The sequence below is a fragment of the Tamandua tetradactyla genome, chromosome 2 (assembly GCF_023851605.1).
Source record: "Tamandua tetradactyla isolate mTamTet1 chromosome 2, mTamTet1.pri, whole genome shotgun sequence".
Lineage (NCBI taxonomy): Eukaryota > Metazoa > Chordata > Mammalia > Pilosa > Myrmecophagidae > Tamandua > Tamandua tetradactyla.
In genome coordinates, this window is record NC_135328.1 from 90,897,632 (window position 1) to 90,922,566 (window position 24,935).

General features: G+C 36.3%; 1 protein-coding gene across 7 annotated transcripts in view; it reads right to left on the reverse strand.

Moving 5' to 3' along the window:
* Positions 1-24,935, reverse strand: part of KDM4C (lysine demethylase 4C) — a 596,944-nt gene that overhangs the window by 399,896 nt on the left and 172,113 nt on the right. For 5 of the 7 annotated variants that reach the window (XR_013170444.1, XM_077148206.1, XM_077148204.1 and 2 more), the window contains one exon: positions 23,222-23,415. The exons of the other annotated variants lie outside the window; for them this stretch is intronic. Coding sequence is in view for 4 of the 5 variants with exons in the window: in XM_077148206.1 (XP_077004321.1) it covers positions 23,222-23,415 (194 nt within the window). In the remaining variant the exon portion in view is untranslated. The remainder of the gene's footprint in view (positions 1-23,221; positions 23,416-24,935) is intronic. 7 annotated transcript variants of the gene reach the window in all.

Below are 24,935 nucleotides of genomic sequence, written 5' to 3' on the forward strand. Positions count from 1 at the left end.
AACAAATCACACTAAGGAAATTGAAGATATGGCCCAGTCAAAGGAACAAACCAACAATTCAAATGACATACAGGAGCTGAAATAACTAATTCAGAATATACGAACAGACATGGAAAACCTCATCAAAAACCAAATCAATGAATTGAGGGAGGATAATAAAAGGCAAGGAAGGAACAAAAAGAAGAAACTGAAAGTCTGAAAAAACAAATCACAGAACTTATGGGAATGAAAGACACATTAGAAGACATGAAAAAAACAATGGAAACCTACAATGGTAGATTTCGAAAGGCAGAACATAGGATTAATGAACCGGAGGACGGAACATCTGAAATCCAACAAGAAACAGAAACTATAGGAAAAAAAATGGAAAAATATGAGCAGGGACTCAGGGAATTGAAAGATAATATGAAGCGCATGAATATACGTGTTGTGGGTGTCCCAGAAGGAGAAGAGAATGGAAAAGGAGGAGAAAAACTAATGGAGGAAATTATCACTGAAAATTTCACAACTCTTATAAAAGACTTAAAATTACAGATCCAAGAAGTGCAGCGTACCCCAAAGAGAACAGATCCAAATAGACATACTCCAAGACATTAAATAATCAGAATGTCCAAAGTCAAAGAGAAAGAGAGGATCTTGAAAGCAGCAAGAGAAAAGTAATCGATCACATACAATGGGAGCCCAATAAGACTATGCACAGATCTCTCAGCAGAAACCATGGAGGCGAGAAGACAGTGGGAAAATATATTTAAATTATTAAAAGAGAAAAACTGCCAACCAAGAATTCTATATCCAGCAATATTGTCCTTCAAAAATGAGGGAGACATGAAAACATTTTCAGACAAAAAATCACTAAGAGAATTTGTGACCAAGAGACCAGCTCTGCAAAAAATACTAAAGGGAACACTAGAGACAGATACGAAGACAGAAGAGAGAGGTGTGGAGAAGAGTGTAGAAAGGAAGACTATGAGTAAAGGTAAAAGGAAGGAAAATTACATATGACATATAAAATCTAGAAGGCAAAATAGTAGAAGAAAGTACTACCCATACAGTAAGAACACTGAATGTTAATGGATTAAACTGATAGTCTGGCAGAATGGTTTTAAAAAACAGGACCCATGTATATGTGGTCTCTACTCAAAGGTCACGAGGCCAAGGACACAAATGGACATTTACATGTTTATAGCAGCATTATTAACAATTACCAAGTGATGGAAAAAGCCAAAATGTCCATAAACAGACAGTTGACTAAACAAACTGTGACATTTACATAAGATGGAATATTTTATGCAGCTGTAAGACAGAATAAAGTTATGAAGTACGGAACAACATGAATGGACCTTAAGGACATTATGCTGAGTGTGATTAGCCAGAAACAAAAGGACAAATACTGTATGGTCTCATTGACATGAACCGACGTTAGTGAATAAACTTAGAATATTTCCTTGGTAACAGAGACCATCAGGAGATAGAAATAGGGTGAGATATTGGGTAATCGGAGCTGAAGGGATATAGATTGTGCAACAGGACTGAATATAAAATCTCAGATATGAACAGCACAATACTACCTAACAGTAATATAATTATGTTAAAACACTGAATGAACCTGCATGTGAGAATGATAGAGGGAGGAGGACTGGGGGCATAAATGAAATCAGAAAGAAAGATAGATGGTAAAGATCGAGAGGGTATAATCTAGTAATGCCTAGAGTGTATAATAATAGTGAAATGTACAATGTACAAATTTTAAAAATGTTTTTGCCTGAGGAAGAACAAAGGAATGTGATTATTGCAGGGTGTTGAAAATAGATGATAATTAATACGTTAAAATGTCATCTTATGTGTGAGACTAAAGCAAAAAATGTTTATTTGCTACAAAATTTATATTTTGACTACAGCATTTCCTAATATAACTCATGTAGATAGTTTGAGTGAATGTCATAAGTACTTGGAATCTCAGGTAGCATAGGAGATTTTGTTGGTTTGTCCAGAGTGATGCCCCGATGAATCCCAGAGTGATTTGATCAGTGACTGGAAAAGTATTTGTAAGCCCCCTTCGGGGAATGGTGAGAGTGGGGAGAAATTCAACTTCCCCAAGTTGAATTCTTGATATTCTCACAAGCAGTGTGGACAACCAAAGCTATAGGCTGAGCCCCCAGGCTTGGGGTTTGTTTACATGAAACTTAACCCCACAAAGGATAGGTCAAGTTTACTTAAAATTTAGGCCTAAGAGTCACCCCCAAGAGAGCCTCTTTTGTTGCTCAGATGTGGCCTCTCTCTCCAGCCAACACGACGAGCAGTTTCACCACCCTCCCTCTCTCTGCGTGGGACATGACTCCCAGGGGTGTGGACCTTCCTGGCAACGTGGTACAGAGATCCTGGAATGAGCTGAGACTCAGCATCAAGGGACTGAGAAAAATCCTAGAATGAGCTGAGAATTAATAGCAAGGGATTAAGAGAAACTTCTCGACCAAAGGGGGAAGAGTGAAATGAGACTAAATGTCAATGGCTAAGAGATTCCAAACAGAGTTGAGAGGTTATCCTGGAGGTTATTCTTATGCATTAAGTAGATATCACTCTGTTGTTCAAGATGTAGCGGAGAGGCTGGAGGGAACTGCCTGAAAATGTAGAGCTGTGTTCCAGTAGCCATGTTCCTTGATGACGATTGAACAATGATATAGCTTTCACAATGAGACTCTGTGAATGTGAAAACCTTGTGTTTGATGCTCCTTTTAGCTACTATATCAACAGAAGAGTAGAACATATGGAATAAAAATAAATAATAGGGGGAACAAATGTTAAAATAAATTTAGTTTGAAATGCTAGTGGTAAATGAAAGCGAGGGGAAAGGGGTATAGTATGTATAATCTTTTTTTTTCCTCTGTTATCTTTTTATTTCTTTTTCTAAATTAATACAAATGTTCTAAGAAATGATGAATATGCAACTATGTGATGATATAAAGAATTACTGATTGTATATGTAGAATGGAATGATATCTAAATGTTTTGTTTGTTAATTTTTTTTTAATTAATAAAAAAAGTTTTTAAAAAAAATGAGAGTTGGGGAGTGAAGAAAGACACACTGCTGGGGACAGAGATGTCAAGTACAGGATAACACCCACTAGAAAGGAATAAAAGCAACTGTCCCAGGACCACGGGTAGATACAACTTAAGAAAGAGAGGACAACAAGGGAAGGAAACCAGAATCCATGCATACACAGGCACAGATCCATATGCCCAGTCACTCTTTTTGCTAATTAAAAATATTCCTATGATACTGATCACAAATCAGAATTAGAGCACTGTAGATCATTCCATTCAACTTTATCATTTTGCAAGAGAAGAAACTAGGATACAGAAAGGAGCAGACACCCACATTAGTGTCAGACTAAGGAACAAAGGCTTCATTGCTGGACTTAACCAACATTACAACATTTATATGAATTTGTATTGCTTCAACCATCAACCAAAGCTCACCTCAAATATATTATAATAATTATTAAAATTAATTTTAATGATAATAGGGTTAATTTCAAAATTATTTATGATGAGCTAATATAATCTTTCATAAATCTACCGGGAAACATCCTCAGAACCATTTAAATCATTCTTTTCCTACAACAGTTATCTTAGAAAATGGAATCTAGGTTAGCTGTTATAACTCATTGCTGTGCTTTATCACAAAATAAAAGTCAAGATAAAACATAATAGTAATAATATAAATCTACCTTTAACGAAAATAATGGAGTCTATATGTTTAATAACTAACATAGTAATTAACTACTGAAAATAAACATGCTGGAAGAAATACTTGGGAATGGTCATAATTATTCTCACTCATGAACAGCAGGACTCCCAAAGAGAAAGACTTTATAATCAGTCTTACTCCTGACCCAAAATATATTTCAAGTGATCTTTAGGAAACATCACCCAGTTTCCAAGAACACCGGTTTGAATCTGTTATATTCCACAGAAAAGACTATGTTCTTTCAATCCATTCTTGTGGGTACAAACTTATTGTGGGTGGGAACTTCTGATTAGGTTATTTCCATGGAGATGTGAACCACATACCCCTTACCCCTCGCTTTCATTGATCACTAGCATTTCAAACTAAATTTATTTTAGCATTTGTTCCCCCTATTATTCATTTTTATTCCATATGTTCTACTCCTTTGTTGACAAGGTAGATAAAAGGAGCATCAGACACCAGGTTTTCACAATCACACAGTCACATTGTGACAGCTGTATCATTAGTCAATCATCCTCAAGAAACATGGCTACTGCAACACAGCTCTACATTTTCAGGCAGTTCCCTCCAGCATCTCCATTACATCTTGAATAACAAGATGATATCTACTTGATGCATAAGAATAACCTCCAGGATAACCTCTCGACTCTGTTTAGAATCTCTCAGCCATTGACACTTTGTCTCATTTCCCTCTTCCCCCTTGATGCATCTTCATTAACTAATTTCTAAAAAACGTGAGAAAAGCTTTGCTATTAACTTTTCAGATTTCTTTAGCAGACCCAAAGTATTATGTGGAAACAAAGTCAACTTGCCTATATACTAGATTTCACCCACAATTTATCCAGGTTGTTCATTCTATGCACATTAAAAATGTATGTCATCCAGGGGTGAAAGTCTCCTTGGCAGCATGGGAGATGACTCGCAGGGATGAGTCTGTCCCTGGCACCAGGGAATCAACAATTCTATCCAGACCAAAAGGGGGAAAAGAAGTGTAACTAATAAAGTATCAGTGACTGAGAGAGTCAAATAACGTCGAGAGGTTACTCTGGAGGGCACTCCTATGCAAGCTTCAGTTAGCATTGCTACCTATCATAACTTGCCAAACCCCAACCAGGACTATTTCAGCCAATCTTAAAGAACACCTAGGGCAATATATAAGATTCCACAAGGGTTCCATGCACTAGGGTAACTACAGAAACTTACAACCTCCAGATGGGTGGCTGGACCAAATGAGTCCTGAAACCTAGAGGGCCCAGCCTCTCCAGAATATCAGATAAAGGCCATAGCCAAAACACCCCTAAAGAGTGGGATAGAAGGATGAAAGGTGATTGTGGAGTTATAGACAGAAGATGGGATTTAAAAATGAATATGACTGCTGAATCATTAAATTGATACCTCTTTTAGTTTCCAGTATCTTAGAGCAGGTTGAATTAAAAACCTAAAATGGTGGAATTGTAACCCATGCCAAACTCTGAAAAATGTTCTACAACAAATTGTGGTGCTGTGCTTTGAAATTTATTGCTTTTTTTTGTATACATGTTATTTTACACAGACACATGCAAAAATGCCAATTGTGATGATAAAAAAATAAATATTTCTTCTAGCCTCCTATATTCTGGAGTAGTTACAAGGAAAAATCTAAGAGGATCATATGGTAGCCCAAGAGAAACTCAGGGATCTGTCCTGCAACTACTTGTTGAAGACTAATTTGAGAGCTATTGCTTTTTTTCTTTCTTCGTTCTGCATATATGTTATACTATACAATAAAAAAATTAAAAACTGGATGTCAGAAAGAGTAGCAAGACAACTATACAACTGAGAAACTGCCCAGGGGTCTATGCATGGTTAAAAACATTTCTCATTGTCTTTCAGAGTAAATGCCCTAAAATATTAAAGGATGGTATGCTACTTTGAAACTGTTACGTACCCCAAAAAAACCACATTCTTTTCCTAATTTAATCTCATGGGGCCATACCTATTCTTTAGGTTAGAACCTTTTGATTAGGTTGTTTCTATGGAGATGCAACAGATGTAATTATAGATGTACCATTTGAGATCACTTCCATGGAGACACAGCACACCCAATTGTGGGTGTAACCTTTTTATTAGCTGGAGATGTGGTCATTAAAGGTGAGTCTGGTCTAGTTTACTGAAATCCTTTAAAAGGAAAAACATTTTAGAAGAAAGTTTAAATGTAGATATTTGGAGATGCTTGGAATACCAAAGGAGAGAACAGACACCTAAACATGGACATTTGGAGATGCACAGCCTAGCAGATGTGATCACGTGCCTTCCGATGAGAGGCTAAGTAAGCCAGAACCCAGAGTTGTACCCCAAGAAGGTAAGTGAGGGCCCATAGACACTCAGGGTGGAAGCCACTGGAATCAAAAGCTGGAAGCAACTGAACTGAGAACAAGAACCAGCAGATGCAAGCCACATGCCTTCCTTGTGACAGACAATGACCTTTCTTTGGAGTCAAGGTATCTTTATCTGGATGCCTTAGTCGGGATATTTTTAAGGCCTTAAAATTGTAAACTTGTAACTCAATAAATCCCTTTTATAAAAGCCAATCCATTTCTGGTATATTTGCTTTCTGGCAGCATTAGCAAACTAAAACAGATGGCATTCCAACAGATTCGAGGGTGGTGTTGATGAAATATGACAGAACCCCAAAATTGTACTCGCAACTGGCCCACAACAAACACTTGTAAAATTGTAACTTAATAAATCCCCTCTATAAAAGCCAATCCATTTCTGGTATATTTGCTTTCTGGCAGCATTAGCAAACTAAAACAGACAGCATTCCAAAAGATTTTAGGGTGCTATTGAAGAAATATGACAGAGCCCCACAATTATACTCACAACTGGCCCACAACAAACACCTCTGTAATGAATAATCACATCATACCATCCTATCAACTGAGCCTCTCTAGATCCTAGACTATCTATTAAAAATTTTTAAGCTCAACTTATTCAGAGAGTAGATTGCTAAGAATTTATTAACTGAAATGTGTAAGTAAAAAACTTTTATGGTAAGTTTACAGGTTCCAACTAACATTCTTTTAGATCAGCAAACTCCATTGCAAATTAGAAATGCAGGGATTTTTCTTGTACACCCTAAGAACTCTGCCCTCCAATTCTAAAATTTTCCTTCAATTAAATGTCACATTTGATCACTATGAATTCTCGCTATACTTGAAATGTTTGGGGAGAAATTTTGCAACCTCAGAAAATGATAAAATTTCAAAGGCAAGAAATGGCATGATGCAGATTGAATTATACATTGTACCTCAACACATAATCAACAGGAAAACATCAAGGAGATGATTATGTTCAAATTGAAGGAAAGAAAGCTAGTGGACTGGTTCAAGGATTTAAGGATTCAGGGCCAAGATGGCAGCTTAGAGAATCCTATTCTATTCACGATCATCAGAAATGTCACATTTCTTAGGATGTTCCAATAATGCTTTGAATGTTTGTTTCTCTGTTATTCTGTGTATAAATGCATTATAGAAAACAGAATTGACATTTAAACTCTCTTAAGACAAAAAAAATATGAAAATAAGTTCAAATATAAAACTGGCTAACCACAAAGGATAACAGGATGATTGGCAGGCTAATAATTACAAATGTGTAACTACTATAATATATGAAACATTTTAAAGAGAGAGGCATCTTAAAATCATTGCTCAGTAAAATGAAGATGGGGGCTAACAAACAGGAAATTTCTAGTTAAGAAAATCCATTAAGGATTCAGGGCCAAGATGGCAGCTTAGTGAAGTGTGGGATATAGTTCATACTACAGAGTAGCTAGTAAATAGCCAGGAACACTACAAAACAACTGCAGGGGCCACATCAGTGACCAGACACACATCATACCTTAGTCTGGACAAGCTGAACCGGTTGTGAGCCCACCAAGAATAGTGAATTCCCCAAGCTGCAGCAGCCAGCATCCCTCCCTGACAGGCTGCTTCCCAGAGGGCAAAGGAAAGAGACATTGCCAGCAGCAGGGGCTGAGTGCAAACAAACTCAAACTATGGAATTATCAAATTCTTACTACTAAAAACATTCCCTCAGAACTGCCTGAAAATGTAGAGTGGTGTTCCAGTAGCCATGTTTCTTGATGATGATTGAACAATGATATAGCTTTCACAATGTGACTCTGTGAATGTGAAAACCTTGTGTCTGATGCTCCTTTTATCTACCATATCAACAAAAGAGTAGAACATATGGAATAAAAAATAATAATGGGGGAACAAATGTTAAAATAAATTTAGTTTGAAAAGCTAGTGGTAAATGAAAGCGAGGGGTAAGGGGTATGGTATGTATAACTTTTTTTCTCTATTATCGTTTTATTTCTTTTTCTGTTGTCTTTTTATTTCTTTTTCTAAATCGATGCAAATGTTCTAAGAAATGATGAATACGCAACTATGTGATGATATTAAGAATTACTGATTATATATGTAGAATGGAATGATATCTTATTGTTTTGTTTGTTGTTAATTTTATTTTAATTTATAAAAAAAAAATGTCCCTCAGCTCAGCTGAACGTGGAGTAAAAGCTGAGGTTGCTGGTTTTTGCCCTGGCGCAGAGCGGGCAGGGCTAAGAGAAAAAGAAAAAAAAAAAAAAAACGGAGGTTTTTGGTTCGCATAGCACATAATACTTGAAACGGTCCAGGCCCTGAAGGAAAGGAGGAGGCACATGAGACCTGGAGAAACACAAAGCAACATGTAAACTTAAGCTCTTGATTCGCAAACACTGCTCTGAAAAGGATTTTTATTTTTTTCTTTTGCGGCTGCGTTTCTACGGCTTGACTACTCTATGAATACAACTGCAGGGCTTTGCAGGGTCCAAATGCCCCAGATACAGGCAGAATTAAGCTTCTTTGAGAATTAGATTGGAGCCTGTGCCTTCCATAAGAGAGGGGTGGGGCCCAGCTCAAATGGAATCCCTCCCTCAAGGAACTCAGACCCCAGGGTATGGAAAACAGAAGTGATTAAAAGTCAGCTTACAAACTTTCCTCTGTCTTAACCATCCCCACCAGCAGGGAGAATCTACTGAGGTTAAAGGTATCACATTACCTTATACTGGTGGGACCCAAAGGCAGAAAAAAGCCACATATTGGACACGATAGGAAAAAAGGAGACACCAGAGGCTTCAAAGAAAAGCCTTTCAACCTGCTGGGTCTCACCTTCAGGGAAAATTGACACAGGTGACTCTTGCCCCCTGACAGGAGATCAGTTTGCTACGGCAAAGTCTGGCTGGGGTCTATAATACCTAAGTAGACCCACCTAAGGGGTAGGGGGGTAGCAGGCAAGAAACAAGATAACAAGAAATGAAAAATTCTGCACTATTAAACAAGCCTAAGCTACAGGTCTAGAATAAATTGAACCGAATGTCAAAGAACAGACAGACAAAAAATTCATCCAGCCAGAGAATCTTAGGTAAAAAAAAGTGAAAACAATCTTCAGAGTAAACTAATCAAGGTAATTAAAATGCCTAGATGCCAGAAAAAAATAAAGAATCACACTAGGAAAATTGAACATATGGTCTAGTCAAAGGAACAAACCAACAATTCAAATAAGATACAGGAGGTAAAACCATTCATTCAGAATATTCAAACAGACATGGAAAACGTAATCAAAAATCAAATCAATGAATTGAGGGAGGATATAAAGAAGGCAAGGAATGAACAAAAGAAGAAATTGAAAGCCTGAAAAAAACAAATCGCAAGGAGATGAGACAACTAATGCTGAATATACGACAGAAATGGAAAACCTCTTCAAAAACGAAATCGATAAATTGAGGGAGGACATGAAGAAGACATGGGCTGAACAAAAAGAAGATATAGAAAAACTGAAAAAACAAATCACAGAACTTATGGAAGTGAAGGACAAAGTAGAAAAGATAGAAAAAACAATGGATACCTACAACGATAGATTCAAAGACAAAGAAGATAGAATCAATGATTTGGAGGATGGAACATCTGAATTTCAAAAACAAACAGAAACTATCGGGAAAAGAATGGAAAAATTTGAACAGGGTATCAGGGAACTCAAGAACAATATGAAGCGCACAAATATACGTGTTGTGGGTGTCCCAGAAGGAGAAGAGAAGGGAAAAGGAGGAGAAAAACTAATGGAAGAAATTTTCATTGAAAATTTTCCAACTCTTATGAAAGACCTAAAATTACAGATCCAAGAAGTGCAGCGCACCCCAAAGAGATTAGACCCAAATAGGTGTTCTCCAAGACATTTAATAATCAGAATGTCAGAGGTCAAAGAGAAAGAGAAGATCTTGAAAGCAGCAAGAGAAAAACAATCCATCACATACAAGGGAAACCCAATAAGACTATGTGTAGATTTCTCAGCAGAAACCATGGAGGCTAGAAGACAGTGGGATGAAATATTTAAATTACTAAAAGAGAAAAACTGCCAACCAAGACTCCTATATCCAGCAAAATTGTCCTTCAAAAATGAGGGAGAAATTAAAACATTCTCAGACAAAAAGTCACTGAGAGAATTTGTGACCAAGAGACCAGCTCTACAAGAAATACTAAAGGTAGCACTAGAGTCAGAACCGAAAAGACAGAAGAGAGAAGTGTGGAGAAGAGTGTAGAGAGAAGGAAAGTCAGATATGATACATATAATACAAAAGACAAAATGGTAGAGGAAAATATTATCCAAACAGTAATAACACTAAATGTTAATGAACTGAATTCCCCAATCAAAAGACATAGACTGGCAGAATGGATTAAAAAACAGGATCCTTCTATATGCTGTCTACAGGAAACACATCTTAGACCCAAAGATAAACATAGGTTGAAAGTGAAAGGTTGGGAAAAGATATTTCATGCAAATAACAACCAGAAAAGAGCAGGAGTGGCTATACTAATATCCAACAAGTTAGACTTCAAATGTAAAACAGTTAAAAGAGACAAAGAAGGACACTATATACTAATAAAAGGAACAATTAAACAAGAAGACATAACAATCATAAATATTTATGCACCGAACCAGAATGCCCCAAAATACGTGAGGAATACACTGCAAACACTGAAAAGGGAAATAGACACATATACCATAACAGTTGGAGACTTCAATTCACCACTCTCATCAATGGAGAGAACATCTAGACAGAGGATCAATAAAGAAATACAGAATCTGAATATTACCAGAAAGGAGCTAGACTTAACAGACATTTATAGGACATTAAATCCCACAACAGCAGGATACACCTTTTCCTCAAGTGCTCATGGATCATTCCCAAAGATAGACCATATGCTGGGTCACAAAGCAAGTCTTAACAAATTTAAACAGATTGAAATCATACACAACACTTTCTCGGATCATAAAGGAATGAAGTTGGAAATCAATAATAGGCGGAATGCCAGAAAATTCACAAATACGTGGAGGCTCAACAACACACTCTTAAACAACGACTGGGTCAAAGAAGAAATTGCAAGAGAAATTAGTAAATACCTCGAGGCAAATGAAAATGAAAACACAGCATATCAAAACTTATGGGATGTAGCAAAGGCACTGCTAAGAGGGAAATTTATTGCCCTAAATGCCTATATCAGAAAAGAAGAAAAGGCAAAAATGCAGGAATTAACTGTTCACTTGGAAGAACTGGAGAAAGAACAGCAAACTAATCCCAAAGCAAGCAAAAGGAAAGAAATAACAAAGATCAGAGCAGAAATAAATGAAATTGAAAACATGAAAACAATAGAGAAGATCAATAAGACCAGAAGTTGGTTCTATGAGAAAATCAGTAAGATTGATCAGCCCTTAGCAAGATTGACAAAAAGAAGAAGAGAGAGGATGCAAATAAATAAGAACAAAAATGGAAGAGGAGACATAACTACTGACCTCACAGAAATAAAGGAGGTAATAACAGGATACTATGAACAACTTTACGCTAATAAATACAACAATTTAGATGAAATGGACGGGTTCCTGGAAAGACATGAACAACCAACTTTGACTCAAGAAGACACAGATGACCTCAACAAACCAATCACAAGTAAAGAAATTGAATTAGTCATTCAAAAGCTTCCTAAAAAGAAAAGTCCAGGACCAGATGGCTTCACATGTGAATTCTATCAAACATTCCAGAAAGAATTAGTACCAATTCTCCTCAAACTCTTCAAAAAAATTGAATTGGAGAGAAAACTACCTAATTCATTCTATGAAGCCAACATCACCCTCATACCAAAACCAGGCAAAGATATTACAAAAAAACAAAACTACACACCAATCTCTCTAATGAATATAGATGCAAAAATCTGCAATAAAATTCTAGCAAATCGCATCCAACAACACATTAAAAGAATTATACAGCATGACCAAGTAGAATTCATCCCAGGTATGCAAGGATAGCTCAACATAAGAAAATCAATTAATGTAATACACCATATCAACAAATCAAAGCAGAAAAATCACATGATCATCTCAATTGATGCAGAGAAGGCATTTGACAAGATTCAACATCCTTTCCTGTTGAAAACACTTCAAAAGATAGGAATACAAGGGAACTTCCTTAAAATGATAGAGGGAATATATGAAAAACCCACAGCTAATATCATCCTCAATGGGGAAAAATTGAAAACGTTCCCCCTAAGATCAGGAACAAGACAAGGATGTCCACTATCACCACTATTATTCAACATTGTGTTGGAGGTTCTAGCCAGAGCAATTAGAGAACAAAAAGAAATACAAGGCATCAAAATTGGAAAGGAAGAAGTAGAACTATCACTGTTTGCACACGATATGATACTATACGTCGAAAACCCGGAAAAATCCACAACAAAACTACTAGAGCTAATAAATGAGTACAGCAAAGTAGCAGGTTACAAGATCAACATTCAAAAATCTGTAGCATTTCTATACACTAGTAATGAACAAGCTGAGGGGGAAATCAAGAAACGAATCCCATTTACAATTGCAACTAAAAGAATAAAATACCTAGGAATAAATTTAACTAAAGAGACAAAAAACCTATATAAAGAAAACTACAAAAAACTGTTAAAAGAAATCACAGAAGACCTAAATAGATGGAAGGGCATACCGTGTTCATGGATTGGAAGACTAAATATAGTTAAGATGCCAATCCTACCTAAATTGATTTACAGATTCAATGCAATACCAATCAAAATCCCAACAACTTATTTTTCAGAAATAGAAAAACCAATAAGCAAATTTATCTGGAAGGGTAGGGTGCCCCGAATTGCTAAAAACATCTTGAGGAAAAAAAACGAAGCTGGAGGTCTTGCGCTGCCAGACTTTAAGGCATATTATGAAGCCACAGTGGTCAAAACAGCATGGTATTGGCAGAAAGATAGATATATCGACCAATGGAATCGAATAGAGTGCTCAGATATAGACCCTCTCATCTATGGACATTTGATCTTTGATAAGGCAGTCAAGCCAACTTACCTGGGACAGAACAGTCTCTTCAATAAATGGTGCCTAGAGAACTGGATATCCATATGCAAAAGAATGAAAGAAGACCCATATCTCACACCCTATACAAAAGTTAACTCAAAATGGATCAAAGATCTAAACATTAGGTCTAAAACCATAAAGCAGTTAGAGGAAAATGTTGGGAGATATCTTATGGATCTTACAACTGGAGGCAGTTTTATGGACCTTAAACCTAAAGCAAGAACACTGAAGAAGGAAATAAATCAATGGGAGCTCCTCAAAATTAAACACTTTTGTGCATCAAAGAACTTCATCAAGAAAGTAGAAAGACAGCCTACACAATGGGAGACAATATTTGGAAATGATATATCAGATAAAGGTCTAGTATCCAGAATTTATAAAGAGATTGTTCATCTCAACAACAAAAAGACAGCCAACCCAATTACAAAATGGGAAAAAGACTTGAACAGACACCTATCAGAAGAGGAAATACAAATGGCCAAAAGGCACATGAAGAGATGCTCAATGTCCCTGGCCATTAGAGAAATGCAAATCAAAACCACAATGAGATATCATCTCACACCCACCAGAATGGCCATTATCAACAAAACAGAAAATGACAAGTGCTGGAGAGGATGTGGAGAAAGAGGTACACTTATCCACTGTTGGGAATGTCAAATGGTGCAACCACTGTGGAAGGCAGTTTGGCGGTTCCTCAAAAAGCTGAATATAGAATTGCCATACGACCCAGCAATACCATTGCTGGGTATCTACTGAAAGGACTTAAGGGCAAAGGCACAAACGGACATTTGCACACCAATGTTTATAGCAGCGTTTTTTACAATTGCAAAGAGACGGAAACAGCCGAAATCTCCATCAACAGAAGAGTGGCTAAACAAACTGTGGTATATACATACGATGGAATACTATGCAGCTTTAAGACAGGATAAACTTATGAAGCATGTAATAACATGGATGGACCTAGAGAACATTATGCTGAGTGAGTCTAGCCAAAAACTAAAGGACAAATACTGTATGGTCCCACTGATGTGAACAGACATTCGAGAATAAATTTGGAATATGTCATTGGTAACAGAGTCCAGCAGGAGGTAGAAACAGGGTAAGATAATGGGCAATTGGAGTTGAAGGTATACAGACGGTGTAACAGGACTAGATACAAAAACTCAAAAATGGACAGCACAATAATACCTAATTGTAAAGTAATCATGTTAAAACACTAAATGAAGCTGCATCTGAGCTATAGGTTTTTGTTTTGTTTTGTTTTGTTTTGTTTTGATTTTACTATTATTACTTTTATTTTTTTCTCTATATTAACATTCTATATCTTTTTCGGTTATGTTGCTAGTTCTTCTAAACCGATGCAAATGTACTAAGAAATGATGATCATGCATCTATGTGAGGATGTTAAGAATTACTGATTGCATATGTAGAATGGTATGATTTCTAAATGTTGGGTTGATTTCTTTTTTTCCGTTAATTAAAAAAAAAAAAAGAGAAGGGGTAATTGGAGCTGAAGGGATACAGACTGTACAACAGGACTGGATATAAAAACTCAGAAATGGACAGCACAATACTACCCAATTGTAATGCCATTATGTTAAAACACTGAATGAAGCTACATGTGAGGTATAGGTTTTTTGTGTTTTTTTTTTCTTCTTTCTATTATTGTTTTAATTCTTATTCTGTTGTCTTTTTATTTCTTTTTCTAAATCAATGCAAATGTACTAAGTAATGATGAATATGCAACTATGTGATGTTATTAAGAATTACTGATTGTACATGTAGAATGGAATGATTTCTAATTGTTTTGTTAATTCTTTTTTTAATTAATAAAAAAAATCGCAGAACTTATGGGAATGAAAGGCACAGTAGAAGAGATGAAAAACAATGGAAGCCTACAATGTCAGAATTCAAGAAGCAGAAGATAGGATTAGTGAACTGCAGAATGGGACATCTAAAATCCAACAAGGAAAAGAAAATAGAGGGAAAAGAATGGAAAAATGTGACCAGAGACTGAGGGAACTGAATGACAATATGAAGTGCATGAATCTACATGTTGTGGGTATCCCAGAAGAGGAAGAAAAGGGAAAAGGAGGAGAAAAACTAATGGAGGAAATTATCACTGAAAATTTCCCAACTCTTATGAAAGACTTAAAATTACAGATTCAAGAAGTGAAACATACCCTGAACAGAACAGATCCAAATAGACGAACTCTAAGATGCTTACTAACCAGAATGTCAGATGTCAAAGAGAAAGAGAGAATTTTGAAAGGAGCAAGAGAAAAGCATTCCATCACATACAAGGGAAGCCCAATAAGACTATGTGTAGATTTCTCAGCAGAAACCATGTAGGCGAGAAGACAGTGGGATGATATACTTAAATTACTAAAAGAGAAAAACTGTCAACCAAGAATTCTATATCCAGCAAAATTGTCCTTCAAAAATGAGGGGGAAATTAAAACATTTTCAGACAAAAATTACTGAGACATTTGTGACCAAGAGACTGGTTCTGCAAGAAATACTAAAGGGAGCACTAGAGACAGATCAGAAAAGACAGAAGAGAGAGGTGTGTAGAAATGAAGACTATCAGTAAAGGTGAAAAGAAGAAAAATTAGATATGACATATAAAATCCAAAAGGCAAAATGACAGAAGACAATACTGCCCATACAGTAATAACACAAAATGTTCATGGAGTAAACTCCCCAGTCAAAAGACAGACTGGCAGAAGAGATTAAAAAACAGGGCCCATCCCCTGTAAGCAGCCCTAGGTGATCGCTAAAACTGGTTCACTATTCACTTTACCCCGAAAACCCTATAAAACCATGCAAATCAACAGGTTAAAATCTTCGTGTTCACTTTAAGAACACCCGAGAGGGCGGGCCGCGGTGGCTCAGCGGGCAAAGTGCTTGCCTGCCATGCCGGAGGACCTCGGTTCGATTCCCGGCCCCAGCCCATGTAAAAAACAAACAAACAAACAACATACAATAAAACAAGAAAATGTTTAAAGATGTTTCCCTTTCTTCCTCCCTTCCTTCCTTCCATCCTTCCTTCCTTCTCTCTGTCTTTCCTTCCCTTCCTAAAAAAAAAAAAAAAAAAAAAAAAAAGAACACCCGAGAAACTGCTGAGGCCATCAAGGGTACATACAGTCGAAAAGCCACCAAGTATCTAAAAGATGCCACTTTACAGAAGCAATATGTTCCATTCCGTCATTACAACAGTGCTGTTGGTAGTTGTGCGCAGGGTGAACAGTGGGGCTGGACGCAGGATTGGTGGCCCAGAAAGAACGCTGAATTTTTGGTGCACATGCTTAAAAACGCACAGAGTAATGCTGAACTTAAGGGTTTACATGTAGATTCTCTGGTCACTGAACACAACCAGATGAACAAAGCCCCTAAAATGCAGTGCAGGACTTAAGGAGCTCATGGTCAGATTAACCCATATATGAGCTCCCTTTGGCACAGTGAGATAATACTTACTGAAAAAGAACAAATTGTTCCTAAACCAGAAGAGGAGTTTGCACAGAATAAAAAGATAACCCAGAAGCAACGGAAGTAACAAAAGCTTATGGTTCAGGAATAAATTCAGTTTAAAATAAACACAAATGAAAGCTAAACAAAAAACAAAAAACAGGACCGACCTATATGCTGTCTACAGGAAACACATCTTAGACCCAAGGATAAACACAGGTTGAAAGAGTGAAAGATTGGGAAACCTTTTATGCAAATAATAATGAGAAAAGAGCAGAAGTAGCTATAGAATATCCAACAAATTACACTTCAAATGTAAAACAGTTGAAAGAGACAAAGGACACTATATATTAATAAAAGGAACACTTCAACACGAAGATACAGCAATCATAAATATTTATGCACTGAGCCAGAATGCTCAAAAACACAAAAGACAAACACTGAAAAGAGAAATAGACACATCTACCATAAATTTGAGACTTCCTTTCCCCACTCTCATCAAAGGACAGACATCTAGACAGAGGATCAATGAAGAAACAGAGAATTTAAATATTACAATAAATGAGCTAGACTTAACAGATATTTATAGAACATTATACCCCACAACAGCAGGATACACCTTTTTCTCAAGAGATCATGGATCATTCTCAAGGATAGACTATAAGCTGTGTCACAAACTTAGTCTCAATAAATTTAAAAAGATTGAAATCATGCAAAACACTTTCACAGATCATAAAGGAATAAAGTTGGAAATCAATAATAGGCAGAGTGCCAGAAAATTCACAAAAATATGGAGGTTCAACAACATACTCTTAAACAACCAGTGGATTAAGTAAGAAATTACCATAGAAATCAGAAAATATCCTGATGCAAATGGAAATGAAAACACAACGTATCAAAATTAATGGGATGCAGCAAAGGCAGTGCTAAGAGGGAAACTTATAGCCCTAAATGCCTATATGAAAAATGAGGAATTAACTGTCCACTTGGAAGAAGAAGAAAAAGAACAGCACATTAACCCCACAGCAAGCAAAAGTAAACAAATAATGACAATTAGAGTAGAAATAAATGAAACTGAGAAAATAAAAACAATCGAGAAAAATCAACAAAATGTGAAGTTGGTTCTATGGGAAAATCAATAAGGTTGATGGATCCTTGGCAAGGTTGGCAAAAAGAAGAGAGAGGATGCAAATAAACAAAATTAGAAATGGAAGAGGAGACATAACCAGTGACCCTGCAGAAATAAAGGAGGTAATGAGAGGATACTATCGACAAATTTATGCTAATAAACTAGACAATGTAGATGAAATGGACAACTTCCTAGAAAGGCATAAACAACCAACACTGACTCAAGAAGAAATAGATGACCTCAACAAACCAATCACAAGTAAAGAAACTGAATCAGTCATTAAGAAGTTCTCCAAAAAGAAAAGTCCAGGACTAGATGGCTTCACATGTGAACTCTACCAAACATTCCAGAAAGAATTACTACCAATCCTGCTCGAACTCTTCAAAAAAACTGAAGAGGAAGAAAAGCTACCTAACTCACTCTATGAGGATGTGAAGCCAACATCACCCTAAAACCAAAGCCAGACAAAGATATTACAAGAAAAGAAAACTACAAACCAATCTCTCTAATAAATATAGATTCAAAAATCCTCAACAAAATTTCTGCAAATCAAACCCCAGCAGCACATTAAAAGAATTATACACCATGACCAAGTAGGACTCATTCCAGGTATGCAAGGATGGTTCAACATAAGAAAATCAATTAATGTAATACACCACATCAACAAATCAAAGCAGAAAACCACATGATCACCTCAATTGATGCAGAAAAGGCATTTGACAAGATTCAACATCCTTTCTTGTTGAAAACACTTCTAAGGATAGGAATAGAAGGAAACGTCCTCAAAATGATAGAGGGAATGTATGAAAAATCCACAGCTAATATCATCCTCAATGGGGAAAAACTGAAAACTTTCCCCCTAATTATTTCCATGGAGATGTGACTCAGTCAATTGTCGGTATTAAACTTGATCAGATGGAAGTGTGTCTCTACCCATTCTATGTGGGTCTTGATTAGTTTGCTGGAATCCTCTAAAAGAGGAGACATTTCAAAGAGAGTTCCTCTGAGAATGAGAGAACTTCAGAATCACGACAGAATGATAAGAGAACCACACAAAGTTCAACAGCCAGCAACCTTTAGAGATGAAGAAGGAGAATGCTCCTGGGGAGTTCATGAAGCAAAAGGCCTGGAGAGGAAGCCAGCAGATGTTGCCATGTTCACCACGTGCCTTTCCATCTGACAGAGAGAAGCTCTGAACCTCATCAACTTTCTTAAACCAAGGTATCTTTCGCTGGAAGTCTTAGATCAGATATTTCTATAGACTTGCTTTAATTTGGACATTTCCATGCCCTAAAAACTGTAAACTTGCAGCTTATTGACTTCCCTTTTAAAAAAACATTCCATTTCTGGTATATTGCATTCTGGCAGCTAGCAAACTAGAACAGCAGTTGTATCACATCATGATTTTAATTTGCATTTCCCTAATGGTAAATAATTTTGAACGCCAAAAAAAACTTTCTCCCTAAGATCAGGAACAAGACTGGATGTTCACTATCTCCATTATTATTCAACACTGTTCGGAGTGCTAGCCAGAGAAATTAAACAAGAAAAAGAAATATAAGGCATCAAAATTGGAAAGGAAGAAGTAAAACTCTCACTGTTTATAGATGATATGATATGGTATGTCAAAAACCCAAAAAAATCCACAGCAAAACTATTAGAGCTAATAAAGGAGTACAGTAAAGTGACAGGTTACAAGATCAAGACTCAGAAATCTGTAACATTTCTAAACACTAGTAATGAACAATCTGAGGCAGAAATCAAGAAAAAAATTCCATTTACAATTGCAACCAAAAGAATAAAATATTTAGGAATCAATTTAAACTAAAGAGACAAAAAACCTACACAAAGAAAAATATAAGAAATTGTTTAAAGAAATCACAGAAGACCTAAATAAATGGAAGGGCATACTGTGTTCATGGATTGGAAGACGAAATATAGTTAAGATGTCAATTCTACCTAAATTGATTTACAGATTCAATGCAATACCAATTAAAATCCAAAAAACTTACTTCTCAGAAATAGAAAAACCAATAACCAGACTTATCTGGGAAGGCAGGATGTCCGAAATACGTAAAAATATCCTGAGAAAGAAAAATGTAGTCGGAGGTCTCATGCTACCTGACTTTTAAGGCATATTATGAAGCTACAGTGGTCAAAACAGCATGATAATGACATAAAGATAGATATACTGACAAATGGAATCAAATAGAATGTTCAGATATCAACTCTCTCATCTATGGACAATTGATCTTTGATAAGGCAGTCAAGCCAATTCACCTGGAACAGAACAGTATTTTCAAATGGTGCCTAGAGAATTCGATATCCACATGCAAAAGAATGAAAGAGGATCCATATCTCAAACCCTATACAAAAATTAATTCAAAATGAATCAAAGACCTGAACATTAGATCTAAGACCATAAAACTGTTAGAAGAAAATGTAGGGAAATATCTCATAAATCTTATAATAGGAGGCAATTTCCCAGACCTTAGACCCAAAGCACAAGCACTGAAGAAAGAAAAAGAAATGAGAACTCCTCAAAATGAAACACTTTTGTGCATCAAAGAACTTCATCAAGAAAGTAAGAAGACAGCCTACACAATGGGAAACAGTATTTGGAAACAATATATCAGATAAAGGTCCAGTATCCAGAACATTTAAAGGGATTGTTCAATTCAACAACAAAAAGACAGACAATCCAATTATAAAATGGGCTAAAGAGATGAACAGACACTTCTCAAAAGAGGAAATACAAACGGCCAAAAGGCACAAGAGAAGATGCTCAACTTCCCTGGTTATTAGGGAAATGCAAATCAAAACCACAATAAGATAACATCTCACACCCACCAGAATGGCCATCATCAATAAAACAGAAAACGACAAGTGCTGGAGAGGATGTGGAGAAAAAGGCACACTTATTCACTGTCAGTGGGAATGTCAAATGGTGCAACCACTGTGGAAGGTAGTTTGTTGGTTCCTCAGGAATCTAAATATAGAATTGCCATTTGACCCAGCAATACCATTGCTAACTCTCTAGTCAGAGGACTAGGACACAAACAGGTATTTGCACACCAATGTTTATAGGACCATTATTTACAACTGCGAAGAGATGGAAACAGCCAAAATGTCCATCAACAGATGAGTGGCTAAACAAACTGTGGTATATACATACGATGGAGCATTATGCAGCTGTAGGACAGAATAAAGTTATGAAGTATGTAACAACATGGATAGACCTTAAGGACATTATGCTGAGTGAGATTAGTCAGAAAAAAATGGACAAATACTGTATGGTCTTACTGATATGAACTGACATTAGTGAATAAACCTGGAGAATTTCATTGGTAACAAAGACCATCAGGAGATAGAAACAGGGTAAGATATTGGGTAATTGGAACTGAAGGGATACAGAATGTGGAAGAGGACTGACTGTAAAAACTCAGAAATGGATAGCATAATACTACCTAACTGTAATACAATTATGTTAGAACACTGAATGAAGCTGAATGTGAGAATGATAGAGGGAGGAGGACTGGAGACACAAACGAAATCAGAAAGAAAAGACGATAAAGACTGAGATGGTATAATCTAGGAATGCCTAGAGGGTATAATGAGAGGGACTAAATGTACAGATTTAAAAACGTTTTTGCATGAGGAACAAGTAATGTCATTACTGCAGGGTGTTGAAAATAGATGGATATTAATATTTTAAAATTTTAACTTATGTGTGAGACTAAAGCAAAAAAATGTTTATTTGGTACAAATTCTGTATTATGCCTAGTGCACTTCCTAATATAACTTACATAGAGAGCTTAACTGAACACCATAAGTACATGGAACCTTAAGTAGGGCATGAGATTTTGTTGGTTTCTCCAGAGTGATGCCCCGATAAATCCCAGAGTGATTTGAACTGTGAATAAAAAAGTATTTGCAACATCCCCGTAGGGGAATGGTGAAAAAAGAGGGAAAATTCAACTTTCCCAAGTGGAGAATTCTTAATATTATCACAAGCAGTGGGGACAACCAAAGCAATAGGCTGAGCCTCCAATCTTGGGGTTTGTTCATACGAAACTTAATCCCACAAAGGATAGGTCAAGCCTTCTTAAAATTAGGCCTAAGAGTCACCCCCCAGGAGAACCTCTTTTGTTGCTCAGATGTGGCCTCTCTCTTCAGCCAACACAACAAGCAAACTCACCGCCCTCTCCCTGTCTATATGGGACATCACTTTCAGGGCTGTGGACCTTCCTGGCAACGTGGGACAGAAATCCTAGAATGAGCTGGGACTCAGCATCAAGGGATTGAGAAAACCTTCTCATCCAAAAGAGGGAAGAGAGAAATGAAGTCAAAATAAAGTGTCAATGTCTGAGAGATTCCAAACAGAGTCGAGAGGCTATCCTGGAGGTTAATCTTACGCATTAAATAGGTATCACCTTGTTAGTCAAGATGTAACGGAGAGGCTGGAGGGAACTGCCTGCAAATGTAGAGCTGTACTCCAGTAGCCATGTTTCTTGAAGATGATTGTATAATGATATAGCTTTCACAATGTGACCATGTGATTGTAAAAACCTTCTGTCTGATGCTCCTTTTATCTACCTTATCAACAGATGAGTAAAGCATATGGAATAAAAATAAATAATAGGGGGAACAAATGTTAAAATAAATTTAGTAGATTGAAATGCTAGTGATCAATGAAAGGGAGGGTAAGGGGTATGGTATGTATGAATTTTTTTTCTATTTTCTTTATATTTCTTTTTTTTAAATAGATGCAAATGTTCTAAGAAATGATCATGATGATGAATATGCAACTATGTGATGATACTGTGAGTTACTGATTATATACCAAGAATGGAATGATCATATGGTAAGAATGTTTGAGTTTGTATGTTATGCTTAATAAAGAAAGAAAGAAAAAAAAGAAAATGCATTAACATTAATTTACTCTTTTCCCCACTTCCATCATCAAAAAGCATTAACAGGCTTCCTGATTCATCCCTCCTTTCCTTCCAGCCCCTACTAACTCAATGGAACATGTTATTTATTTTGAGGTTGAACCAGATGATCATTAACGTTACCTGAAATGCTACATCCTCAGTTAACTTTTCAATCCTAATTCCTCTCAGATACCATCCAACAACTGCTCAGAGAAGATGTCTAACAAATTCTTTGGGACAACAATGTCTATCAATTCATAGCCCAGAAAGAGGCCAGTAGGCCAATTCAGATACACAAGTCAGCACTGGCTTTAAGGTTTCTCAGCACAACCTTAGGCAGAGTGGAAGACAGTTATTACAGGCAAAATTGTCTTAGAATTTACAGAAATCTCAAACCACCAAACAAGAACAGAAACATCCTTTCCAGTATGTTCATATTCATACTGCCCAAATTTCAAAACTCCAAAGCAAATAAATATTAAACATGTAACTTGCCAAGACTTGGGCTCTCCAAAGTGGAGATAATTAATGCTGTAGAGATCCATATCCTCTGTGTGCCATGCGAATGTGGTTTTCCACATGCCAAAATAGAGATAAGGGGTGTTTACACCCTCAATGGAAATACCACACTCTTCCTCTACCACATCCAAGACGGTATTTAGGCGAGCAATGTTCCATTCATCCACACCCTGGAACCAGGAGAGAGAGAGAGAGAGAGAATGAAACATTAATATACTAATAAAGATAACACTGATTAATCAAACCATTATGTGCCAAAATTATTACACTATGCACTTTAATTCACTGAGAAATGCAATAAGGCAATCATTACTCCAGAGCCACATACATATACCCATTATATTATTATTAACCCATGATTACTACCAGCATAATACAAGTTTATATAAATACTGGTATATAATTATAGCAAATAACTCCTTGATCCTAAACGGAAATTGTAAGTTAAGGCCCACCTCCTTACTTGATATTAGCAAACAATCATTGATTCAAAGCAAATAATCTGGAGTATACTTTATCTTTTCATCTTTGGAAGATCTTCTTGGTTTGGGGGTTTTGTTATTTTTAATGTTTGGTTTTTTTTTGTTTTTGGCTTTTTGGTTGGTTTGGTTTTTTGCACCTTGATTTAGAAGTCACATTCAACATCAGACATCTTCTCAAGAAACCAGTCACAAATATATCTTCTGTTTTCCATCTCTCATCCCACCCATTCCCATTTTATCATGATATACCTTTTCCTAAAAATTCTACCCTAATTGGAATACTGGAAACACTCAGCAATATTCTAAATCAGAAATCATTGTGCTTTTATTGCTCCTTCAATGAAGTATCAGCCTATTATTATGAGTAGAAATTTTTAACACAGAAAATCTGCTAAAAATATTTACCAAATCTTTGGCAAAAATGGCTGTAATAATGCAGGTTTCTAACAATAATCCAACATGAATGCTCAAGGGCTAAAGAGAGAATAATTTTCTTATTCTCAAATTCTGAATACCAGAGACACATTCTTATGCAATTATGTAGAAAATACAATACTCTCAAATTCATTTCAGCCTCCTCACGATGCTAATAAAGAGGGAATTAAACTCATTCAAGTCTACCAACAAAGGTTTCTCAATAATTACGCCAATGGTCTGACAGAGAACTACTTATATTATTTCCCACATATGCTAAAACCTTACGTGTTGCTCTGTTTTCACTTCGGATTCTCCAAATGTTTCCCTAATCAGTGTGATAATCTCACTTGCTCTAGTTTTGGGGTTAGGAAAATTATTGATGAAGGAGTTAATAAGGCTTCAGGTAACATAATTGGAAATGCCAGGGGAGATCATTTTAAGTCTCAAATTTCCTTAACTAGCCACTCTCTCTATACCTTAAACCACACACTGGGAAGTTTGCTATTTGGAAATCTGTCAAAGAACATATCCTTCCAGAGGAAGCACTTAGGTTCCAACTTATGAGAGATCACATAAAAGTTCAATCAAGTTATGTAAAATATTTTATCTCACTCTATTTAAAATGATGCAATCTCTTAACTCCAGTCCAATCAGACTTCTGTCCAGTCTAAAAATAGAATCCTATTTAAAAGTCATTACTGAAACAATGAATCTGAAGTAATAAATGAGTGTTATATAATAGGAACCATTTTTTAAACTTAATGTGAATTTAGATAAAATCATTCCTCTGA